The 21438-nt window shown below is 38.7% G+C and overlaps 1 protein-coding gene across 3 annotated transcripts in view; it reads right to left on the bottom strand.

Annotated features, from left to right (window-relative positions):
• Window positions 1-4414: 4414 nt before the first annotated feature.
• Window positions 4415-21438, bottom strand: part of B4GALNT1 (beta-1,4-N-acetyl-galactosaminyltransferase 1) — a 2012712-nt gene continuing 1995688 nt past the window's right edge. For all 3 annotated transcript variants that reach the window (XM_044083592.1, XM_044083594.1, XM_044083595.1), the window contains exon 11: window positions 4415-5920. In XM_044083592.1, the coding sequence (XP_043939527.1) occupies window positions 5706-5920 (215 nt within the window). In that variant the 3' untranslated portion in view covers window positions 4415-5705. The remainder of the gene's footprint in view (window positions 5921-21438) is intronic.

The following is a 21438-nucleotide window of genomic DNA, read 5'->3' as shown; positions in this document are numbered from 1 at the left end:
AATAAAAGCTAAAATAAAAATGCAGGGTATTGAATTAAAATGAGACAAAAGTGCTTTCCCATCTACATGTCAAAAAGAGGAATTTAAAGAATGGGTAGTGGAAATTATTCAATAGTTATTATGGAAGATAAACATTTCTTCAGAAGGGCTAGCTAATGAGTGAGATAAAATGAAAATGGGGTTTAAAAACAGGGTAAAAATAAGAAATTGTTAAGAAGTTATAGGAATTAAGAGGGACTGACAATAGGGAATGCCACCTAACAAAAAGAGCAACCTCAGAGTGGTAAAGAGAAAATAAGGCAGTATTGTATAATATGCATGAGTTTAGAAAGACTGCTGTTAAGCAACAATTTTTTTGATAATGGCAGAGACAAAAACTTTTCCCACAACACCTTAGTCAACATAAAGTAGAAAGGGTTGTCACCAAACATAGGGAGCCTATAACAAGAAAAATAAACAGAGATCCTATAGCGGTATTGGAGATTTTTTGGAAATTTTAATAGATGGTATTCTTGTGGAAGTTTGGAAGTTAACAGGGGAAAAAGTGATAAAGATCTGGAAAACTTTGTTTAATAACATTTTAAAAAGAGGGGAAGCACCAGCGTTTTGGAAGAAAGCTGTGGCGCCTGTATTATCCAAAGATAGTAATGACCCATCAGACCCAGTTTCATATAGACCCATTTTTATTTTAAACCATGATTTTAAAGTTTTTATGTCTATACTAACTGTAATTCACCCCCGGTCTGGCCCACATGTCTCTGATAGACAAAGTCTGACAGTAAACATTCCCTAATTAATATACTTCCAGTAAATTTTTAGTAACCTCCTAGCATACCCCCTCCAAACAGACACCTATGTTACGTGAGAACACAATTGGTTTGGGCTGTGTGGCTAGACTTATAAAGGGTCTGGTGGCTGTTAGCCTAGTATATACTTATGAAAATTTGTATAAATCAGGGGACTGTGGAAACCACGAAAGAGCACAAATGGAAATATTTAAGGAAGACTTAATTATGACAAAATTAGAATGAAATGAGTCTCAACAACTAATATTTAAGACAGGAGATGAGATAAAAATGGCGATGTATAATCACTCTGCAGGGAAGTCTCAAAGAACAGATGATATTCCTGAGGAAGTTTGGACATTAGGAGGAAAGAAAGTGATAAAGATCTGGAAGATTATTTAATAGTATTTTAAAAGGAGGGGAAGCACTGGCATCTTGAAAGAAAGCTGTTTTGCTGTATTACAAAAAGAGGGTAAAGATCAGTCAGATCCAGCTTCATATAGACCCATTTCAATTGTAAATCATGATTATGAAGTGTTTAGGTCTATGCTTACTAAAAGAACGGCAATGGTTTTTTCCCAAAATTAATTTGTATGTATCAATGTGGTTTTGTCCAGGGGAACAACCATTTGATAACATTAATAGGGCAACGATGATCCAGAGGTAAGGAGAATGTAAGAAAATACTGCTGCTGTTGTTGAGTCATGATGCAAAGAAGCATTTGACAGAGCCAGCTGGGATTTTATAAGCAGGACAATGGAAGCAGCTGCATTGCCTGATACAATAATAAGTTTAATTAATGGTGCAATAAAAAAAATGAATGAAGTGTCAATCTTCAAGAACAATAAGATAAGAAATAGAAAATCTTTACTTTACAGTGTGAAGACATAGGACTATGAGTATTCACCGAATCAGTGAGGTATAAAAGATTAAAAGTTCTCTTCTGGTAGTACAAGAGGAATTGAGTAAGGCATGCAGTGCACTCCGTTTTACATCTGAGCTCATTATAATGGTTGTGGTTTAAGATTACATCCATGTGTTCCTAGGATGGCAGACTACAGAAAGAGGTAGACTGGCAGACTGATGTCCACCTCTGGCTAATGCCAAATCGTAAACAAGCAATAACAGTGCAATTTCTACAGTCATAAAAACTCAGGGTTGCAAGGTCCTCAGAAACCTCTCAACATCTTTCTCAAAAATTCTAGACAAAGACAAACACACTGAAGGGACAAAGAACCAAAAATCAGGGAAATTTTAAATATTACTTCAAGCTTTTATATTAATGTGCACTTTCTGAAAAACATGAAGCTTGAAACCTCTAATGACTAGCAATATTGGCTTACTGTAAGCCTCAGTGATTTACCAGAAAATCAAAATGCTGTGAAAGAAAGGCAAAATATGAAGTAAAATCAGAGAAAGATGAGAGGTACAAGTCCACCGTTTAAATAACACAACTAAAAAGACAATCCAGGCTCTTTCTTCTTATTCATTCAGTGAAAAGAAAATGCAGTAAGTTAACACTGGGACAGGTTAAAGGTCAATTTGAAATAGGATTTCTAGCAGTGATGATCCTCAATGAGCATCCTTGCTTTAATCCACAAAAACTTGCACATACATCCAGAGTTTACCTATTACTATGCACATATTTTAGTAAGTAGATATTTTCCTAATAATAATGATTTTCCTAATGATGCTAGGTTGCTATTTTTTGTCAGGTGCAACCGCAGCACAGCAGTTAGCATTGCTGCCTCACATTACTTAGTTCTCCAGCTCAGTTCTAAGCTGGTGTGCCCTCTGTGCACAGTCTGCATGTCTCGGTGTCCATCTGAGTTTTTAACAGATGCTCTAGTTTCCTTCCACATCCCAAATATGTGTCAAAAGTGAACTGGTGATCTACTAAATTGTCCACAAGTGAGCATGCATGCTACGACAGGGCTGCACCATATTGCAAAATGATTTTCTATGCTGTCCACCATTTCACTATGTATACTCTGGCTCTCCACAACTCTGCCCTGAATTAATTGATTAATGACACAGAAAAAAACAGTGATGAAATTAATTAAGAATTTCCACACTAGTAAAATGTAAACATGCATGCTTCTTTTTCACAATACAAGTTTAACTATTAAAGATACAGAATTATTTGAGCAGCAATAACATCTAAAGTATTCTGATTTCACAGAGGAAGGGATTCAAATTTTACTCCATGAAATTCCACCATGTTGATACGTTCCACTATCAAATAGTATGCAAAGGAGTGATCTAATCTCCTTACTGGCACACTGGAAGTCTACAATCAGCACAGCAGCATATACAATGCAAATGAAAGAGGATTTAAATCATAAGTATCAGTCAGTATCCACAGATGGAAATATGGCATAAAATGCAGTAAACTAGATGAAATGGCATGAACAGGGTGCTTTAGAATATATATATATATACAGGAGCGGCCTTAGGTCAACTGGTGCCCTAGGCAAAAGGTCTCCACGGCGCCCCCCACGACACCACTGCGTTCCCCCATCCTGGTCTACCTACACAAGAGAAATACTAGAAAAGTGCCCCTGTTACAGCGGCGCCCTAGGCGGCTGCCTAGTTGGCCTATGCCTAAGGCCGGCTTCAGAGACAGAGAGCTGGCATTCATACAGTGCATGTGACTACAAACATCAAAACACCCATCAGCTATATGGCTTGGTTTGGAAGATAACATTAATAGGTGAGCTCCATTCAAATGGGAAAGAACTATGAACATAACTGAAGGCCAGATGACAGGGATATGAATCAAACATGTGGGCCCAGAAATTTCCTGAGTATATGTAAATCAGCAACTACGGCTTTGGAATGTGAAAACAACTGATTCTCTACATAGATTAGTCAGATAATACAAGGAAACAGAAAATCTTTGCAAGAAAGTAAACTACACGTGAAAAACAATGCAGAAAAAGCTAAGGTATGACTGATGCTAAAAGATAAAGGATAATGATTACAGGCCTTTAACTAAACCAGACATAATATACTAAACTATGAAATAAAAAAATGAAAATGAGAAAACTTCAGAAAAACTTGTTAATTATAGACAATATGAAGGGAGCCTTATTCTCATCTGTTTCTGTGAAATAAAAATTAGTTCCTTACTGTTTTAGAGAACCAAAAGCTGCAGCTGTACATTACATACAGGAAAAGGAAGGACGGTTTTAGAGAACCAAAAGCTGCAGCTGTACATTACATACAGGAAAAGGAAGGACCTAAACATCTCTGGAATGTTTACTGCAGGCATCCACATTTTACAGACTACACTATCAAAATGTACTGACAAAGGTGTCCCTAAGAAGATGGCACTCATCCTTATTCATTGCAAAATATATGACACAGTTAAAGATGGCAAAAGTAAGGATACAGTAAAATTCAGGATAAAGAACAACACAGCAATTCAGATTGGAGATTGTGGTAGCCATTCATTTCACAGTACAAGGTTTATAGTTGTTATCGCAGATGAATAACTAGTTTGGGAGTAACTCCGTATTTACCTACTGACTCGATTTTCATAGGCTATACTTATTTGAGGCAGTAATGTCTTATGAAATATGTTTTTTTTCAGACAGTTCAGTCAAAAAGCTTCCTTGTAAACTGTGTAAAATATGGCACAGTAACTAAAACAATTTATTATAAATCACAGATACAGAAATGGAAATTGTCATTCTTAAAAAAAGATCTACTTATGTATTTACTGTAAACAGAAAAACAAGTAATTTGCTTTATTGAGGCCTATTGATTTGTCCTGCAAAGTATCACATTACTGTAAGATATCATATTTTATACTAATAAAAAAGTGATAGTCCTGTATCTCAAGCTTAGGTCTGTGAGAAAAGAACCCACTAACAATTATTGCATAAGAACCATCTCATTCCAGTCTACAGGGGCTGGCCTTCTCAACTTGATACAATACAATTAAATCATTGTAAAGGTCCTTTAGTTTTCTTGAAAAACAACACATCATTTTAGAATATGCATTTTGTAAAGAAATGGCATCAAATTAATAAGAGTATAGTAAAGGAAAGGTAAGTTGAAAAACAATAAGGATGCAAAAATGGAACAAACAGAACAGCATCATAAAACGTAGCAAAAATCAAGTGCTTAAGGACTTCAGTAAAATAAGACAAGTGCTGCTGTGTAAAGTGCTAACAAAATTAACTTTAGAAATAGAATGACAAGGTTACAACAAAGAAAAGTTTGTCCACTCTGAGCACTTACAAACATGTGTTAGGGTGGAGGGACTTATTATTTAGAAATTTAAAAACAAATGCCAAATTCAAATAAATATCCAACTGAACAGACCACTATGACATATCAGCAAGATGCAGTGTTTGCTTTAACTGCAACTCAACAAAAGCTAAATGAATTAATTTTTCTCCCTGAAACAATGTTACTGTGTAAAATTTCACTGGAATATCAAGTCCCATTCTTTAGAGTTTGTTAAAAATGGATGAGGCTGTAAAGAAATTCAAGTACGGCTGAAGTAAACAAAGAATGTTTCACATACGTTAACAGTAGCCAAGGGCTCTGAACTTGAAAGCTCACATTTTTAACAAGTTAAGGAGCCTGTGAAACTTGGTGACCTGATTCAATGTGTAAACAGCTGTTTGTCTAGGGGACATGACTAAGATTCATTTGGAAGAAGAAAACTATTGGTCTGCTTGGGAGATGGCATCTCTGAATTATATGAGTAGGGAAGACCTATTAACTCTGTTAAAAAAACATTTTGCCCTGAATTCTAAGTCACTACAATGGCCCACTACTTTTTGCTGTTTTCTTTCTTTAAATCTCACTTTACAACAAAAACATGTACATAGTACCCACTAAGTGAACCCCTCTCCCTGCTTGCCAATAGTGCAATTTATTCCTTTACATTTCCTTGTTGCCTTTTTAGTTGCCAGTCATACATTTGAACCTGTTTTTGAAGTAAAAAAGTCTGTACTGGAGGTCCTTGTTGCTGCCCAAAGCTTTGGGATACCGATAAGTAGCATACAGTTTATCTTCTTTTGTCTTTGTCCATGGCAGCCTAATTTTAGAAGCATGGCTGACTACAACATCGTCACAGGATCCAACATGAAGAATCCCTAAACCATCTATAAAAAATTCTGTGGAAGACAAAAAAAAATATTTTCATTATGCTGTTGCATGGGCAAAATTGTCATACAAATGTATTAACATACATGTATTTACAATTTTATTCTTTAAGTGTTTTAACAGTTCAAAACATACAGTAATACAAAAAAGAGAGAAAAAACATTTAAACAACATATTTCTAATAAAAATGTATCTGTTGCGGCTTACAGTAAAATGAGGATGAGAAAACAGAATGAGATGTTAATAAATCACAATCTCAGCTGTAGGGAAGTAGAAGTTTGACTGTAGTTGTACATTTGGGTGAAGCAGCAACTCATATATTTAAATAAAAATAAAAAAAACACTGGCAGGTCTGCTGAGCACCTGTTGCTTTACTTGGTGCTCACTCACCAATGTGTTTTCACTGAAATGTGCGCACACTGCACCTTCTCTCTACTTGCATTTATCCCCAGTTAGATATCTATAATCTACACATACACACTTCAGCTGGTTTGCCATGAAACTCTGTACAATTCGCTATGTCATTTTGAAGTACATGAAAGGAAAGCATGTGTGGTTTTATAGCTCCTTCTATATGTTAACTGAAAATTTAGATTTTATATATATGCCCCAAAAAGGGGGGAAAACCCCACAAACAACAACTTCAGTTTCTTTGGAAGTTTTCTACAGAACTCAGACTACTCTGCAAATTATTACTGGCTCTGCCATGTTCAGGAAAGCACCCTGCATACCATCAGTGCCTCTGCAGCACTCGAGTGCTCTTTCACTGTTACTCAAGGCCCTGTGACCCATTACCAGTGGGCTCTCTAACACAACTCTCCCTATAGCACTCTGTTCATTACTAGAAGTTCCTAAAGTTGCAGACTACCAGTGAACTTTTAGATTTGTGGTCTGGTACCCCTCTTTATCCTTCAGTTTGATTGTCCATCCTTTTGGCTGTACAGTTCTGGGTTGGTATATGTCCCAGTTTTTAGTCCAGGACTTCAGTCCTTCTGTCATCATGATGTGCAGAATCAGTTTTCATCTTTTCATAGTGCAAAGCATCCAAACTGTATTGCACTGGCTTTTTATCTGGCATCACAGCTTAGAGGTGTTGTATTTTCAAAAATCTATAAGAATCTTTTTTACCAGTCCACCTGTGGCAAGATGATGGGCAGCTGAAATAAAATGCTTTATACCAATGTGATTCTTGAATGATTTAAAATTGACTGAAGAGTTAATTCCACACAGAATATTTCGGGTAACTTGGAATAAGCAAACTCTACAAGAAATACATCATCCAATAAAAAGGCTTGCACTCTTTTACATGCAATTATATGGCTCTGCTGACTGCTTCCACCACTGCAAGCTTGCTAGCAGTCAATTTCCTGTCATCTCATATCTGGCACATATGTAGTTTTTGCCTCCCATCCCTGCATTCCCTGATCAAACATGCTCAAGCTGCATCGTTTACCCTAGGATTCATTGTTTACAAAGGGACTGCACGTGGTATCAGGGTGAAAGGTGTATGGGGGATTCAATCTGGCAATGATAATGAATGTTAAAGCCAAACCCCATACTCTGGGTGATCACCACCACTGCAAAGGCTCACAATACCTCACAATTCTGCACACCCACCATGAAGGCTACCACCCAGCAGTGGCTTAGACAGCCTAACACCCTTACCAAGTCCACACATCTGTATCAGAGACCCTTATCTGGGAAGACCTATGAAGCACACAGCCGGTTCCACCCACCCCTGGATGGGCAGGCCCAATATTCTGTGTCAGTGCTTTCGAGCACTGCCTCAAATATAAAAGGATCTTGGGTCACCTACAGCACAGGTTTTGGCCACTTTCTGTCACCGCTACTGAAGAGCCCATCAGTATTACAATGCAATACTGTTTTGTTCCTTTACACTCATCAGCACACAAACATCCCTCCAGAAAAAGTTACATGTGCTGAAGTATCTGCAGTCTTTTTTTGCAAAACTGCTTCTATGGCATTGAAAGCTAAAACCAATGGCTAGTGAGAAGTTACAGTTATTAGCCTTTCGAGATTATGGTGGGATATGTGCACACTACACATTCCACCCTACTGTCTTCTCAGTCCACCCTGGTATTTCTTCAAGTTATTCATTCTTTTCTAAACCACATATCCTGGTGAGGTTGCAGTAGTAGCAAACCAAACAGGGTAAGCCAGTTTTTCATTGCAGCAAATCGGGAAATCAGAAATATACCCCAGGTCTGGTCTTCATGTCTCTGACAGACAGAAATAGATGATAATGCCCAAATTAACATTCCCCCACATAACCTCTAGAACCTTCCTAACACACCCCTTTCTAATAAATTCCCAAGATACACTGGGAAACAACTGTGTTGGATTGCATGGTTAGGCTTATAAAGGCCCTGGTGGTTGTTAGCTCAGTACATACCTATAAATCTGTGAATGAGCAACACACTCTAAATCATCCTGTGAGATCCACACACAGTCCCAGGCAAGCTGAGAGAGATAATTCCTCCAAATAATCCTGTGTCTATTCTAGTATCTTCCAGTAGGACATGCGCAGTGCACCTCACATGGGAGATACCCAGAAGCCATCCTTAAAAAGTGCCCAAACCTGCGCAATTGACTCGTTTCAACATAAAGCAGCAGTGGCTGCACTCAGAGCATCTCAAACTGCTGTGTTCCTCACTCTATCAAGGAATAAGCAAGAAAGTGAACAGGACACACAGCCAAACCAATTAGTAAAAAATATACAAGAAAATCCTAATCAAGCTAGAGTTTTAACTGTGTGATTCCTTAGAATGTCTTGCAAAAGAGGATAATGGGATGTACGCAAATGACCCCTTAAGGACATCAGGTGTTTCAGCTATATGGCAGTTCTGAATGTCCATGACTTTTTTCTCTTTATGTCTGTTAATGGACAAATTCAGCACAATAAATCCAAAACTAGAAATCACACAATGAAAACTCTAGCTTGGCTAGGATTTTCTTGTAATTTTTCACTTTAACAAGACAGTAAGCCCAGGAACCCTAAGATGGGAGCACAGATTGACTGGTAAACTGAACTCTGTTTTATGACCCTGTTCTTACATCACCACCACAGTCGAGCATAATCTTTGCAGTAGGAATGTTAAATGGTTTCAATTTAAACTGCGGCAATTCTTAATAAGCACTGTTCTGTGAGGAAGATGTTTCAATACATAACAGCTTGCTTTGTTGTCAGCTCTATGCTGCTATTTGTATTTGGGGCACAGCCCCTTGTAGAAAAGATTGTCTCTTGCAGTTTTACACTACACTGTCAAGCAATTATGAGGTTATGACTTTTTCTAGTTTAGACCTTCCATTACAATGCTTTGCATTTCATTTCATAGAGACACTATTTAATTATACCTCCCATCTGCAGTATATCTGCTGCTGCAGCACCCATCCACTGGTCAACCTTCAAATCATTTCTGCTTCTCTTATGAACAAGATCACAAGTTAATTAAAATTCGCCACATGAGGTATCTACCCCAAATTCATTTATAGATCTTTCTGGGAGAGAATCATGGCATCTGAGTTGGAGGTTCCGATTTTCTTCCCAGCCACTTCACACTAGATAATGAACAGGTCCACTGCATACTTGAGACCATAATCACTCCAGGCTAACAAGACATCAGCTGTAAACAATAAATATAAAGCTCTCACACCCCCAGAATGGACACTCTCCAGATCTTGATTATACCTTCATATTCTCTTGTCCATAAAAATCAAAGACAGAAAGAAGGGAAGGCAAAACACACTCTGCTCTTGGCGAGTCCTATGTCCACCTTAAATTGCTCAAATTAACACTTCAAACACAGGCACAACTTTCACACCTCAAGCACAGTGACTGAATGCCCTGCAGCAGTTGCCCTAGGACTCCATGCTGTCATTTACAATCTTCCTGTGTAAACAATAGTCTAGTTTGTGATGCTCCTCCTAAATCAAAAACATGATGTTTTCTTGAACTCAAAAGACAGCTTATTCACCAGCCTTCACTTACTTCTTGCAATGCACCCGCATCACTGGTGGCTATTTTCAGTGACCCAGCAATGTTCACAGCCATCCCCAACATTAATTATTTTTTTACAGCAGCTCCTTTCAAAGCAAAGAACAGAACTCCCACATCTCAGAATGTGATCATCCAAACAACTTTTGAGAACAGTGAATCACAGAAACGTTGATGAGTAAAAGCACACACAACACTAAAAAAGAGAGTGTAAGGGTAAGAATTGTTTTGTGTGGCATCTTCAGATGGTCCACCAACAAGCTATATACAAATGATGTTTACAAGTACAAGCTGTGGACAAGAACCAAGGAAAATCATGAGACTCCCCAATCTGCACCACACAAAGCATACCGGCAGTCATTTCTACAATCTGTATGTCTTGTGGGTTTGGGAATGGCGTATCACCTCAAATAATCCTATTGTATTCTACCATCAAGGCTTGCTCTCTTTGCAGCAAGCAAAAGAGTTCAGTTACTGTTGTACATTTCTTACCCAAAAGCAGTCTAAGATAGTAATGACGTGACTCTACAATATGCTGGGTTGCTGACACGGATGACAACAGGAGGGTGAGGATGTCTCAGAACCTTAGGTCATAATGTGAAGAATGACAAATTTTTCTGAACAATTTTGTATTAAATCTGTTTGGCTTACCACAGATGTAATGCTTAATGAAAAAACTGAAAGACAGGCTGGAGACAGTTACTCAGACAAGAATGTCCACTACCGCAACATCAGTAATGGAAAGACAAGATGATGCAGGCAGCCCATGGCTGCAGCAAGGGTGCTAGTGCCATAACTCCAGAGAAATGGTGGAACAGCATTTGCTATTACAGTGTTTGGCTTAGTTGAAAATTACAACTTTTGACCAGAGCCATAAAAAAATGTGACTTAATGGTTTTAATGGCAGCATATCAAAAATCACATATGTTAGTCATATGAGCGGTAATGCCCCACTTCTTAGCCATCTGCTACACAAACATGAACAGTAGGTAGTACGTTTTATTGGAATTATGAAAAAGGGGGGAAACTTTTATGTCTCACCATATCATACTTTTTCACAGATCAAGTATAATTGTTTGGAGATGGACAACTTAGTGGGGAAAGTCACACCCAACGCCAATACTTTAGCTTGCCACAGATCCTTCAGACTGTGAAGATAGGTGAAGGCTGCCAGCCTAGCCAGATAGAATTTTGTAGATAATTCTGTCATTTGTAAATATTAATGTAAGCCACAGGCTTGTTCTCTTAAATGTGAAAAGACTGCATTGGACATTGAACTGCAAAAAAATGTAACAGTGCACTCTGCTGTAAGAAAGCTAAGTAAAGCATTTTATGACCGTCTCTGATGTCAAATTACGGAGCCGATATGTCTGGAGGGAGGCATCCTGCCTATTGTTTTAAGACAGAGTTAAATGCTAGAATCTGCATGTATTAATGTCCTTTATTGCTCTGGTTTCTGACCAGGTGTAAAGAATGCAAATGTACTTTCTGTTAGTCTGAGAACACCAGAGAAGTGTGAATAATGATGTCATACGAAGCAGCTCTGTGTTATCAATTTAAAGAGAGAGAATCAGAGAGCTCTGAGCATTTTGTCTTGAGAACATCCAACATCACCAGCACTGTCTTGCTCTAGATGTAAGTTATTTTAGAACTGTGTCTTCTCTTAGAAATAGCTAAGAATTAGGAAGAAAGTGTTTTTCTGTGTTGAGGTCAGAACTTATCTACGGCATTATTTTAAGTATTTCTCTGTGATCTCTGAACTCTTGACTAGCACTGTATAGTAAGAAGCATTGTTTTGTGTTTTTATGTATTATGAAATATTTTTAGACCTTTCAACTGTGGCTGTTTTATGTAGAGTTAATTTAAGCTCTAGAGTACATTGTATGTATATAGTGATATTGTACTAAGTCACTTTAATAAGTCTTGACTGTTCAGTCATACTTGCCATTTGGATAATAACATTGCACAGTAATAATTGGACACCCTTTTAAGGGTATTTGAGTAAATGATAAATATTAGCTGGGTGGTGGCAGTGATTTCTACAGTATAGTCTGGGTAAAAGGGGCACAGCTGGAGAACCTGCGCCAGCCTTCCCCAGGAGTGTCTGTGTGGTTGTATAAACTGTTATCTCAAAGTGTGTGTGTGTGTGTGTGTGTGTGTGTGTGTGTGTGTGTGTGTCAGTCAGCTACTTAGGGAGGGACAAGAAGCACTGGTTGGACAGAGAGGGTGCAGGAGGTTTTACCTGGCCCACTAGGCTGAGATTTGGATCCTATAGCTATGCCAGTGGGGAGTCTTATTGGGGACCTGGAGAGAAAGCAGCCCCAGACTTACTGTGATCTCTGTGCACTCTTAAGGGAAACTGACTTTACTGTGTGTGTATTTATTATCCTTTCCCTATATGGACTCCCCTCACTGGTGTTAGTGGTGAGGATTGAGGCTCCTTGATTGCTGGGCCAGTGCATGGGCATCACACAGACTTCAGACAGTTATGATGGAACAACCATGTCCAGCTCCTTCTCTCACAACTTGTGGTTGAATGCTCCTGTCATCAGTGGAAGCATCTCCATGGAAAATGCTTTCATTGCTTGGCAAAGGTGGCTGCTTTCTCCTCCTGCAGCACAACATGACTTGCCACTGGTGCCCCTTTAATGCTAGGTGCTGTACTGTTTCTTATCTTAAGGGCTGTACACTATTGTAGCAGCTGGCATGATGGATCTGCTGACAGGGCTGGCCCTGCAGTAATGTCATACAATACCTGGGGTGTACTTAGTACTGCAGGATCTTCCGCATGGTCAGGTGGATCTCTCCATAGTAAATTGTAACCATGGTCTACACTACAGGTGACTACATGTCCATGGCACCTGTCAGCAGGCTTCCAGATGCAACACCAGAACACTACCGGCATCCCTGAATTTCACCTTACAGCAGAGATAACCTACTATATGTAGTCATGATTAGCCTTGATGGGAATGTATATATATATATATATATATATATATATATATATATATATATATATATATATATATATATATATATATATTGCCTATGAGCTGGGAGGACATTCCCTGCATTGCTGCTGGCTTTTGTTGAAGTTACTTCCTCTATTCAGGTACAGTCAGAAGTGGTAAATCACTACCAATGCTGTTTAAAGCCATCCAGTTAAGATTTATGACTATACCTAATTTCCGACTGTGTATCTCTAACTGTTACTTTTGGAGTAGGGGCAATTCTGCTTACTAGCATTTGTAAATTAATGTCTCTGTCAAACTTTTCTGGCTTGTCAGTTGCTATGTACCGCTCATGTTTGATGTACTTTTGGGCTATAATTTGGTTGCTGTCCATAGTTCTGAAACTGCAATTTTATCTTCCTGACCTTCTGAGGTTCACTTCATCATGCACTCACCTATTACATTTCAACTAGGTGATAGTCACACATTTTCCCAGACTTTTGTCATTCAGCCACTTTTTCAGTGCAGCTTCACAGTATGTTCCATATTCACATCCACTGCTCTTTAATGTATACGTTAATCACCCATCAAAATGACATTTTAGACAGTATAATTCAGATGTACGACTCATCTGTCAAATATTACACTTAAACAGTACTCCAGCAATCCCTAGCATCATTTTGGTCAACACTTTTTCATCTCACACACCTCATCAATTTCTTTTTTTTTCTTTTTAAGGAACTGTTGGCTTTACAAATGTTGTGGGCCTCTGCAAACAGCAACCAATCTTGACTGCCAGTTTGTTGTGTATTTGTGCCAGGTAGAACAGTACACATTTTAGATAAAAAAACAAATACAGTAAGCCTCTGCTGAAATGTTTTGCTTTAACTCGTTGCTCTACTAAAAAGGTACACTCAAAACGATTGTGCTCACACAATGTGCAAGTACTGTGAGTACCTCCATACAGTACAGTTGTGGTTAGGTATATTTATCATAAGAGTAGGCCTTAAGGAATGGTCACTCTAAGAGTAAATCATATTCTTAAGGTTTTATCCCACCTCACCTGTATCTAAATCCTACTCAGACTTTTAAACAGCAGTCTTATCCCACTGGCCCTGGGTCTTCATTCATCCAGGGCAGCATTTTACACATCAGTTTACTATGGTCTATGAAATTATTCTTTGGGACCACACCAATGTTCCAGGAAGCCTTAGCAGTGATGGAGCACTCAAAGTCAGCATTACTAGGTATTAAGTGCTGTTCTTCATATCATACTACCCTCACAGGGAATTGTGCTTGTGACAAGTTAACAACTTTAAACACTTAGAAATGTTGTAATGTAACTGAAAACATGAACAGTTTATATGCAATCCATCAGTGGAATGGATGGAAGAAAACCTAAGGGACATTAGATTTCACTGGTCTCTGTCTGGGGACTGGTGCCTTTAGCGTCATCTAGTGATGGTAATAAACTCCTTGCAACTCGAGCTCTTCCCTACCCATAGCTCCCTGCCTCTGCTGCCTTCTCTAGATCAAGATTGCCCTCATTAGACCTAGAGACAGCATAACATGCTATAAATACAATACCTATACAAACAAAGAGGGGGAAAAAAGACCTCCAGTTACAGGCCCTGATAAATAGCAGTTTTACAGGGGAAGGAAGGTGGGCTGTTCCAGTGCCTGGACAGAGGTCAGAGAACTCTAAAATTCCAGCAGGTACACAACTGACATATTTCACAGGCCATGTCCAGACACTAGAATGATAGGACAAAGTCCCCAGCTAACCTGGGTGGCCTACCCAGTATACCTATGAGAATGGTTGCTCCAAAGGATGCGCTCATTCCAGAAACAGAATTGAGACTATAGTGCTTAGTAAAGGTAAGTAAGGAAGACCAGGTACCTGCCGCAGTAATCACATCCAGCAGAATGCTTTGGAAAAAAGTTATAGACGCAGCTTTAGCCCTGACTGCGTGAGCCTTAGGTAGAAGAGAAAGACTTTACCTTGCTGACATGTAACAACAGGAAATACAATCAGAAATCCATTTTGCCAATGTAAACATGGTAATTTTTTGACAGAGCAAAGAAACTGAAAAACTGACAAAACGTTGTTGGCCTTTCTTATGACTCTTTATGTGGTCTAGACAGTGGCGGCTGGTGACTTCAAATCAAAGGGGGGGCTGCAGGAGACAGCTGAATGGGTGGGGTCAATGGGAATGGGTGTGACCAACTAGAAAGGGGAGGAGCTATGCTCAAAACCACAAAAACTTTAACTTTAATTAAATACGCTGCCCTGGGTGCCAAACCATCATTATGAGAGTCCAATCAAGACAAAATAAAGTGCAGACGGAAAAAAAAAATTCAATCCATCGGCTGCATGACAGCTTACTTAATATCTAGATGGAAACAAAAAGGATGTGAGGCATGATATATCTGCTGTGGTTTAGTGGTACTTCATGCAGACTGGTGAGTCCAAGGTCCTGGGTTCGAGACTGACAAGGGTATTTTTTTTTTGTGTTGGGAGAGTGGCCTAATGGTTAAGGTGTTTGCCTTACAAACACAAGATACAGGGTTTGAGTCTCACAAGGGATAATTGGCTAGGCTTAAAATGGCTCACAAGGGCAGTTAGCCTAGTACTAATCTATGAACCTATGAAAAAATAAATTACTTTTTAAATACATTACTGGAATGCCAGTCAAAATCAAGTATAAGGAAAACAAGCAGCACTTAACTCAAATCACTTCTCCTTGCACTCCAGTTCTAATTATAATTTATATTCAGCTTTATTAAAGTACCAAGTAACATGCTGAAAGTAGCAATCTCTGTGATACCCCCACTTGTAAAAATGTTTCTTATCCAAAAAAGACCTGCTGCCTGACAACAACTATCTACTTGTTTCATGGGGAAAACATGATCAAAGTAAAAAATGAAAAGCAAACAAGAAACAAGCTCAAAATATATTGCTTAAAGGATTACTGCACAAGATATGGACCACACATGATAGACTGACATTCTGTTTAGTTGCAGGTAAAGCTTAACATAATGTAATCCTGTCCTTTATTACAAATACTGTCATATGCATTTCAATACCCAAGGCTTATACGTTATCTAGATATGTAAGTATTATCTGCATGGCAACAACAGAAAGGCTTTAAATGTTGGCAATACTGCTTATTAAAACTTACTTGCATCTTACAATATCAGACAAGCTTACCTGATGGTCATTAAAGCACTGCTACTTAAGCATAGAGCAAAAGGCACTTTCTGAATAATAATAAGCATAAATCAACAGTATAAAAAATATGACAGAAACCAGAACATTCTGCAAAATCAATGACAGATGAAAAGCCACTGTAGTACTTGTGTTTACCTTGGATTGGGGGGGGGAATAGTCTGCACATTTACACTGCATAACTGCTCCTTGCCTTGCTTGGACACATCCAGAGTCACTACATGGAGGAGTGGGGTGCAACAAGTTTGTCACAATTTGAAATGTCTCTGGCTGACTGCGATGGCCCTGACACATTTGTCATACCGCTCAACCTCAGAGCAAGAAATCTGGACAAAGCCATACATAGAAGTGGGACAAAGGCCCAAAAATAAGGACAATTTTTAAATATTGCTCTTATAAACCTTAGAAAGATAACAGAATATTAAGTCTTGCATTAGTATGAATTTTCTGAAGGGTATGAAATCTGAAACTGAAATTAATGTCTGCCATTATTTTCTAACTTCAGTCTTTAATGATTTGCCACTAATTTGCCAAAAAAAAAAAACAATTTTATGAAAAATGGACCAAAAATGTGATGCAAAAATATAAAATAGACACACAATACAGCTGGGAACCTGTCAAAGAAGGGGCACTTTTTAATATTAGTACTGCTAACTTGAGAAGCTGACAAAATAAAAGAATCTACATGCATTTCTGAAATAAAAGTAATCTATAACTGATTATTACAGTTATTTATTAATTGTAAACCCTCCATGTTTTCTTCCAAAATTGCCATTTTGCAGAGGGATTATTAGGGGAAGAGCAACATTTTGAGCCAAAATTGGGGACAGTTGAGAGGTTGGGATATGCCTAATTCTATAAAGCAATTTATTTGCACGTACCTCTCAACCTGTTAATGCAGGAAATCTGGGCAAGGCCAAATATACTGGGGGAACATACAAACACTACTAAAAATTGCTCTTGTATAAACTTAAGACAGTTGATAGAATAACAGGTCTTGCTTTAGCATGCATTTTTCTGAAGGTTATGACGTCTGAAACTCAATGTCTGTCATTAAGTGACTTAATTCCTAAATGGTTTGCCAGAAAACCACACATTTTATGAGGAAGAAACCAAAAATAAGAAGCAAATATCTGTTCAGTCTGCAAAAATATGGACAGCTGAGAGTTCAACCGGGGCTGTCTGAGTTTACTTCCCTTCCCCTCTCAAAATCATGGTTGAATGGAGCCTCCCCCCTGCAGCCATTCCAATGTCCCATTCCTTGGTTATTTTGCCCCATTTACCATAAACACTGTAATGTGCATACTGCTTTACTTCTGCGATGATTTGGATTTCATTTGAAAGTTTTATTTTGCATTTTTACAGTACAAACCCCAATAGATATCTGCTAAACAAAGCAATGCAGTCTCACAATGAAAACAGACTTAGCATTAAAACTTCTCTGCCCTTGAAACTCACATGCATTGAAACAGCATTGAAACCCACATTCAAAGAAAATACATTTTGCCAGTGGCAGATAAAGATTAACTTTGGGCTGTTTTCAAATCATAGGCCCCTTTTGGGCTGTTTTCAAATCATAGGCCCCTTGAACACTAAACACATACATGCTCTTTGATACACCTTCACGATTGTATTAAATTGTATTCCTTGTACAATACAGTACAGTTGTTAGAGGGCATTTTAAATGTATTGTTTTGAACATTTTTCCAGTAAACAATGAAACAAAATGCATGCACCAGTGACAAAACTACCAAATTCAGAACATTTCTATCATAAAAGTCTACTCAACCTTCTACAGTCCACCAGTATCAGTAAATATGCACAATGTCTGTAGCGGTAAAAGTCATCTAAATAATTCCACATTAAAGAAATCTGTAACAATGAAGAGGTTGCTGCTAGCAAACAACGTTATATGTCATTGTTTATTCATCTACAAAGTGCCTGTTGCCCTTGTGGAATAAATTGCCTATGTTGCATGCATTAAAAAAATGATAAGCTAGTAATATCGCAATAGGGAATGTATGGCAAACTGATAACAGGTTCATAGTTACTACTCTAGTATCTTCGCCAAAATGGACTGCAGCATCCACCCCCTTTACAACACAGTACAATATCAGCAATGCATCTATCTACTGTGGGAGTAGAACCCACAGCCTTCTGCATCAAAAGCAAGTGCACTACCTGTTGTGCTACTAACAATGCAAGCAGATTTAGAATAGCACTAAAGTTTTACTCCCCTGCAGCCATCAGCTCCTTGTAAAAATCTACTCAACACACAGTTGTACCTCTGAACTTTGCAGCACAAGAAATCTGGAAAAAGCTGAAATTTATTGGGGGGGGGGGACAAAAGCCCAAAAACCAGGGACACATTTTAAACATTGCTTGTATAATGTTGGAAAGTTGCTACAATAAAATGCTGTGTTACCACCATACATTTCACTGCCATGTCTTTAACCCAGGGGACCCTGTGCAAAACAGTCAGAGAAACATACCACTATGCCAAATCAACTGTTTTATGAAAGAGAGGAAAACAAACATAAATGTCTACCATTTAGTGAATTCAGTTGTCACCATAGCTGTCAACCTCTTGGCACAAAACACCTGAAAAAAGCCAATAATGGGGGAATACAGCCCCCAAACATATTCAGTGAATTCACTTCTCACCATAGCTCTCAATCTCTTAGCATAAAACATGTGGACAAAGCCAGTAATGGGAGGAATACAGCCCCCAAACATTCAGTGAATTCAGTTCTCACCATAGCTAGCTCTCAACCTTAGCACCAAATACCTGGTCAAAGCCAATAATGGGGGAATACAGTCCCAAAAATAGGGACAAATTTCAAATATCCATGTTATAAACTTAGACAACTGCTAGAATAAACAGTTTTGTGTTACCATGTACTTTCTGAAGAATATGAAGTCTGAAATTCAAATGCCTGTTACTGTTAAACATTTAACCAAGAAACTAGTCTGACTTGCAACAAAACACAATTTTCAGCAGAGCAGGGAGAAACTCCATACACATCTTTGCAAGATGGGAGGACATGCAGACTCCACAAAGAAGGCACCCCAGCCAAGAATCAAACCAGACAATCTGTAGCTGTCAGACAGCAATGCTACCATTGCACCACTGCACTACAGACTTTGCAAGGAAAAATGAAGAAACAGAAACCACAGATTTTATGAGGAACAGAACAAATATGAGGCAAAAATCTGCAATTTTTTTTTACAAATGGTGGTGGATAGGGAATTCAGGTCCTTGCCACCTGCATCCAGGGTACAGGGTTCAAGCCTGAGTATCTTTACCCACCACCATGTGTTCTCTCTAGCCACCAGTATATAGCAACTGGGGCATTATACACACACACACACACACACACACACACACACACACACACACACACACACACACACACACACACACACACACACACACACACCCCTACCTGCTGTTGTAAAATGTGTCCAGCTGATGAAGCCTCCCATCCAGCAGCACAAGTCATGAACAAAGCCCACACACCAGTAATGTATCCAGTGACCATCACAAACAAAGCCTGTGCAGCCTCCTGCCCAGCAGCACAATCCAAGTCATGAATGATGCCTGTGCAGCTGTGAAATCCCCTCGAGAGCTTCACCTCTCAGTCCTCATTGGTTCTGCCTGCAGCTGAAGCAGTCTGGAGCTCCTCTGTTCTGTGCAGTCATCACCGCACAGATTCCTGGTATCTCACCGCACAGATTCCTGGGTATCTCTTCTTCTGTATCCGGACTGCTGACAAAGGCAGTCTGAGGGTTCCCAATGTGTCTGCGCATACGTGGAGGAGTTAGGACTCGTGATTTTTTTTTTTTTTGTTTTCTTGTTGTCAGAAGAAAAATTCAGACGAGTCACATCTGTCTCGGGTGAGGAAAAACTTCTTTATTAGCAGCTAACCAGATTACACATCATGTTGACCAAGATGATCTCCTCCTCTGGTCAACTTGTTTACTGACATCAACTTTTATACTGCAAGCAAAACAACTTTTTGTTACATTTCTGACCGTTGACAGTTGGCTATGGAAAAACACCTGTGGTAAACATGTTTACTACAAATCACTTCAAACCAACAGTTAGTATAGAATGTTCAAGAAGTACAGAATGTTCAGTTCAACAATGGTAGCTCAAATTTTCCAGGACACACAGCCTGCTTCAGTAAATTAACTCTTACTTGGCCGTGCGTCCTTATCCCAGGCTTCACTAAGCTATAACCAAGACTCTTTATTCTGAAAAGCTGAAAACAGTTATTATTCAGGTTTATAAGCAATGCTGCATTTTGTTCACAGATGAGGCCCATCTTTGATAGGCATATCCCAACAAATAACATGTTCACTTTGCAAGAAGAGGAAAAAGACAAATAACAATATGTTTTTAAAACTTTTCTCTTAACATTTCCCCCCTGAAAACACTTTTTATTTGTCTTTTTATTTCAGCAATATATGGTAAAAACTAAGTTTTTCTTTGCATACATTACTTCATTGGCAAGACAAACTTTTAAACTTCAAAAACATTTACAAAAAGTCACATTTCAATGTATTCACTTTCACCAGTCTGTTGCAATTGCTGGTACATCGTCTTCGTAACAGCAGTATCAACCAGTCATTGTAGAAGACCTCTGATACAGGGTATACAACAGCAACCACATACCACCACAATAGCCACAGCGACTCCAATGGATACCAGGAAACTGCTGATGAGATGACTCCATTTTCCAAACCACTCTTGTAGAAAATCTGTAAAGGGATTACTTACCCCAGAGTTCTCTGCCAATTCTTCGGGTAACATTTCCAAACCTTTCAAAGCTCGAGTGATACTTCCGTCAGTCACAGTGTTGTTTGGAATGTACGTACAACAGAAAGTCCCAAACATCCTGCAAACTCCTCCTTCTTTGGCCAGGAGCATATCCAACGCAATTCGATTCTGCCATGCCACCTGCGAAGTGGCCTCTAGTTGTTCAGCAATTCCTTTCAATACATCTTTGGTATAGTTCACAAAACACTGCTGGTTATAGTAAATGTAGTTGATCCAGTCCACATTCTTATTAGGTTGAATCCAGACAAAGATGGATGTAAAACCAGCTGCTATTTGGTTTATTGCTTTGTATTCATCAGGTACGCCTCTTGGTATGCCAATGCTATCGATGTAGACAATGTTATCGAAGGATTGCTTCGGTGCCTCTCTTTTTCTCCTACTCAACCACTTCGGCTTTATTTCAGGTTCTCTTACGAAACTGCTTGCTGGAACTGGGAAAATGTAGAATGGCAGAACTAACTTTACAAGTGCACAAGTTCCCTTCCAGAGAA

The sequence above is a fragment of the Protopterus annectens genome, chromosome 9.part0 (genome assembly GCF_019279795.1).
Source record: "Protopterus annectens isolate FY-2018-M chromosome 9.part0, PAN1.0, whole genome shotgun sequence".
Lineage (NCBI taxonomy): Eukaryota > Metazoa > Chordata > Ceratodontiformes > Protopteridae > Protopterus > Protopterus annectens.
This window is presented reverse-complemented; position numbering and strand designations above follow the sequence as displayed.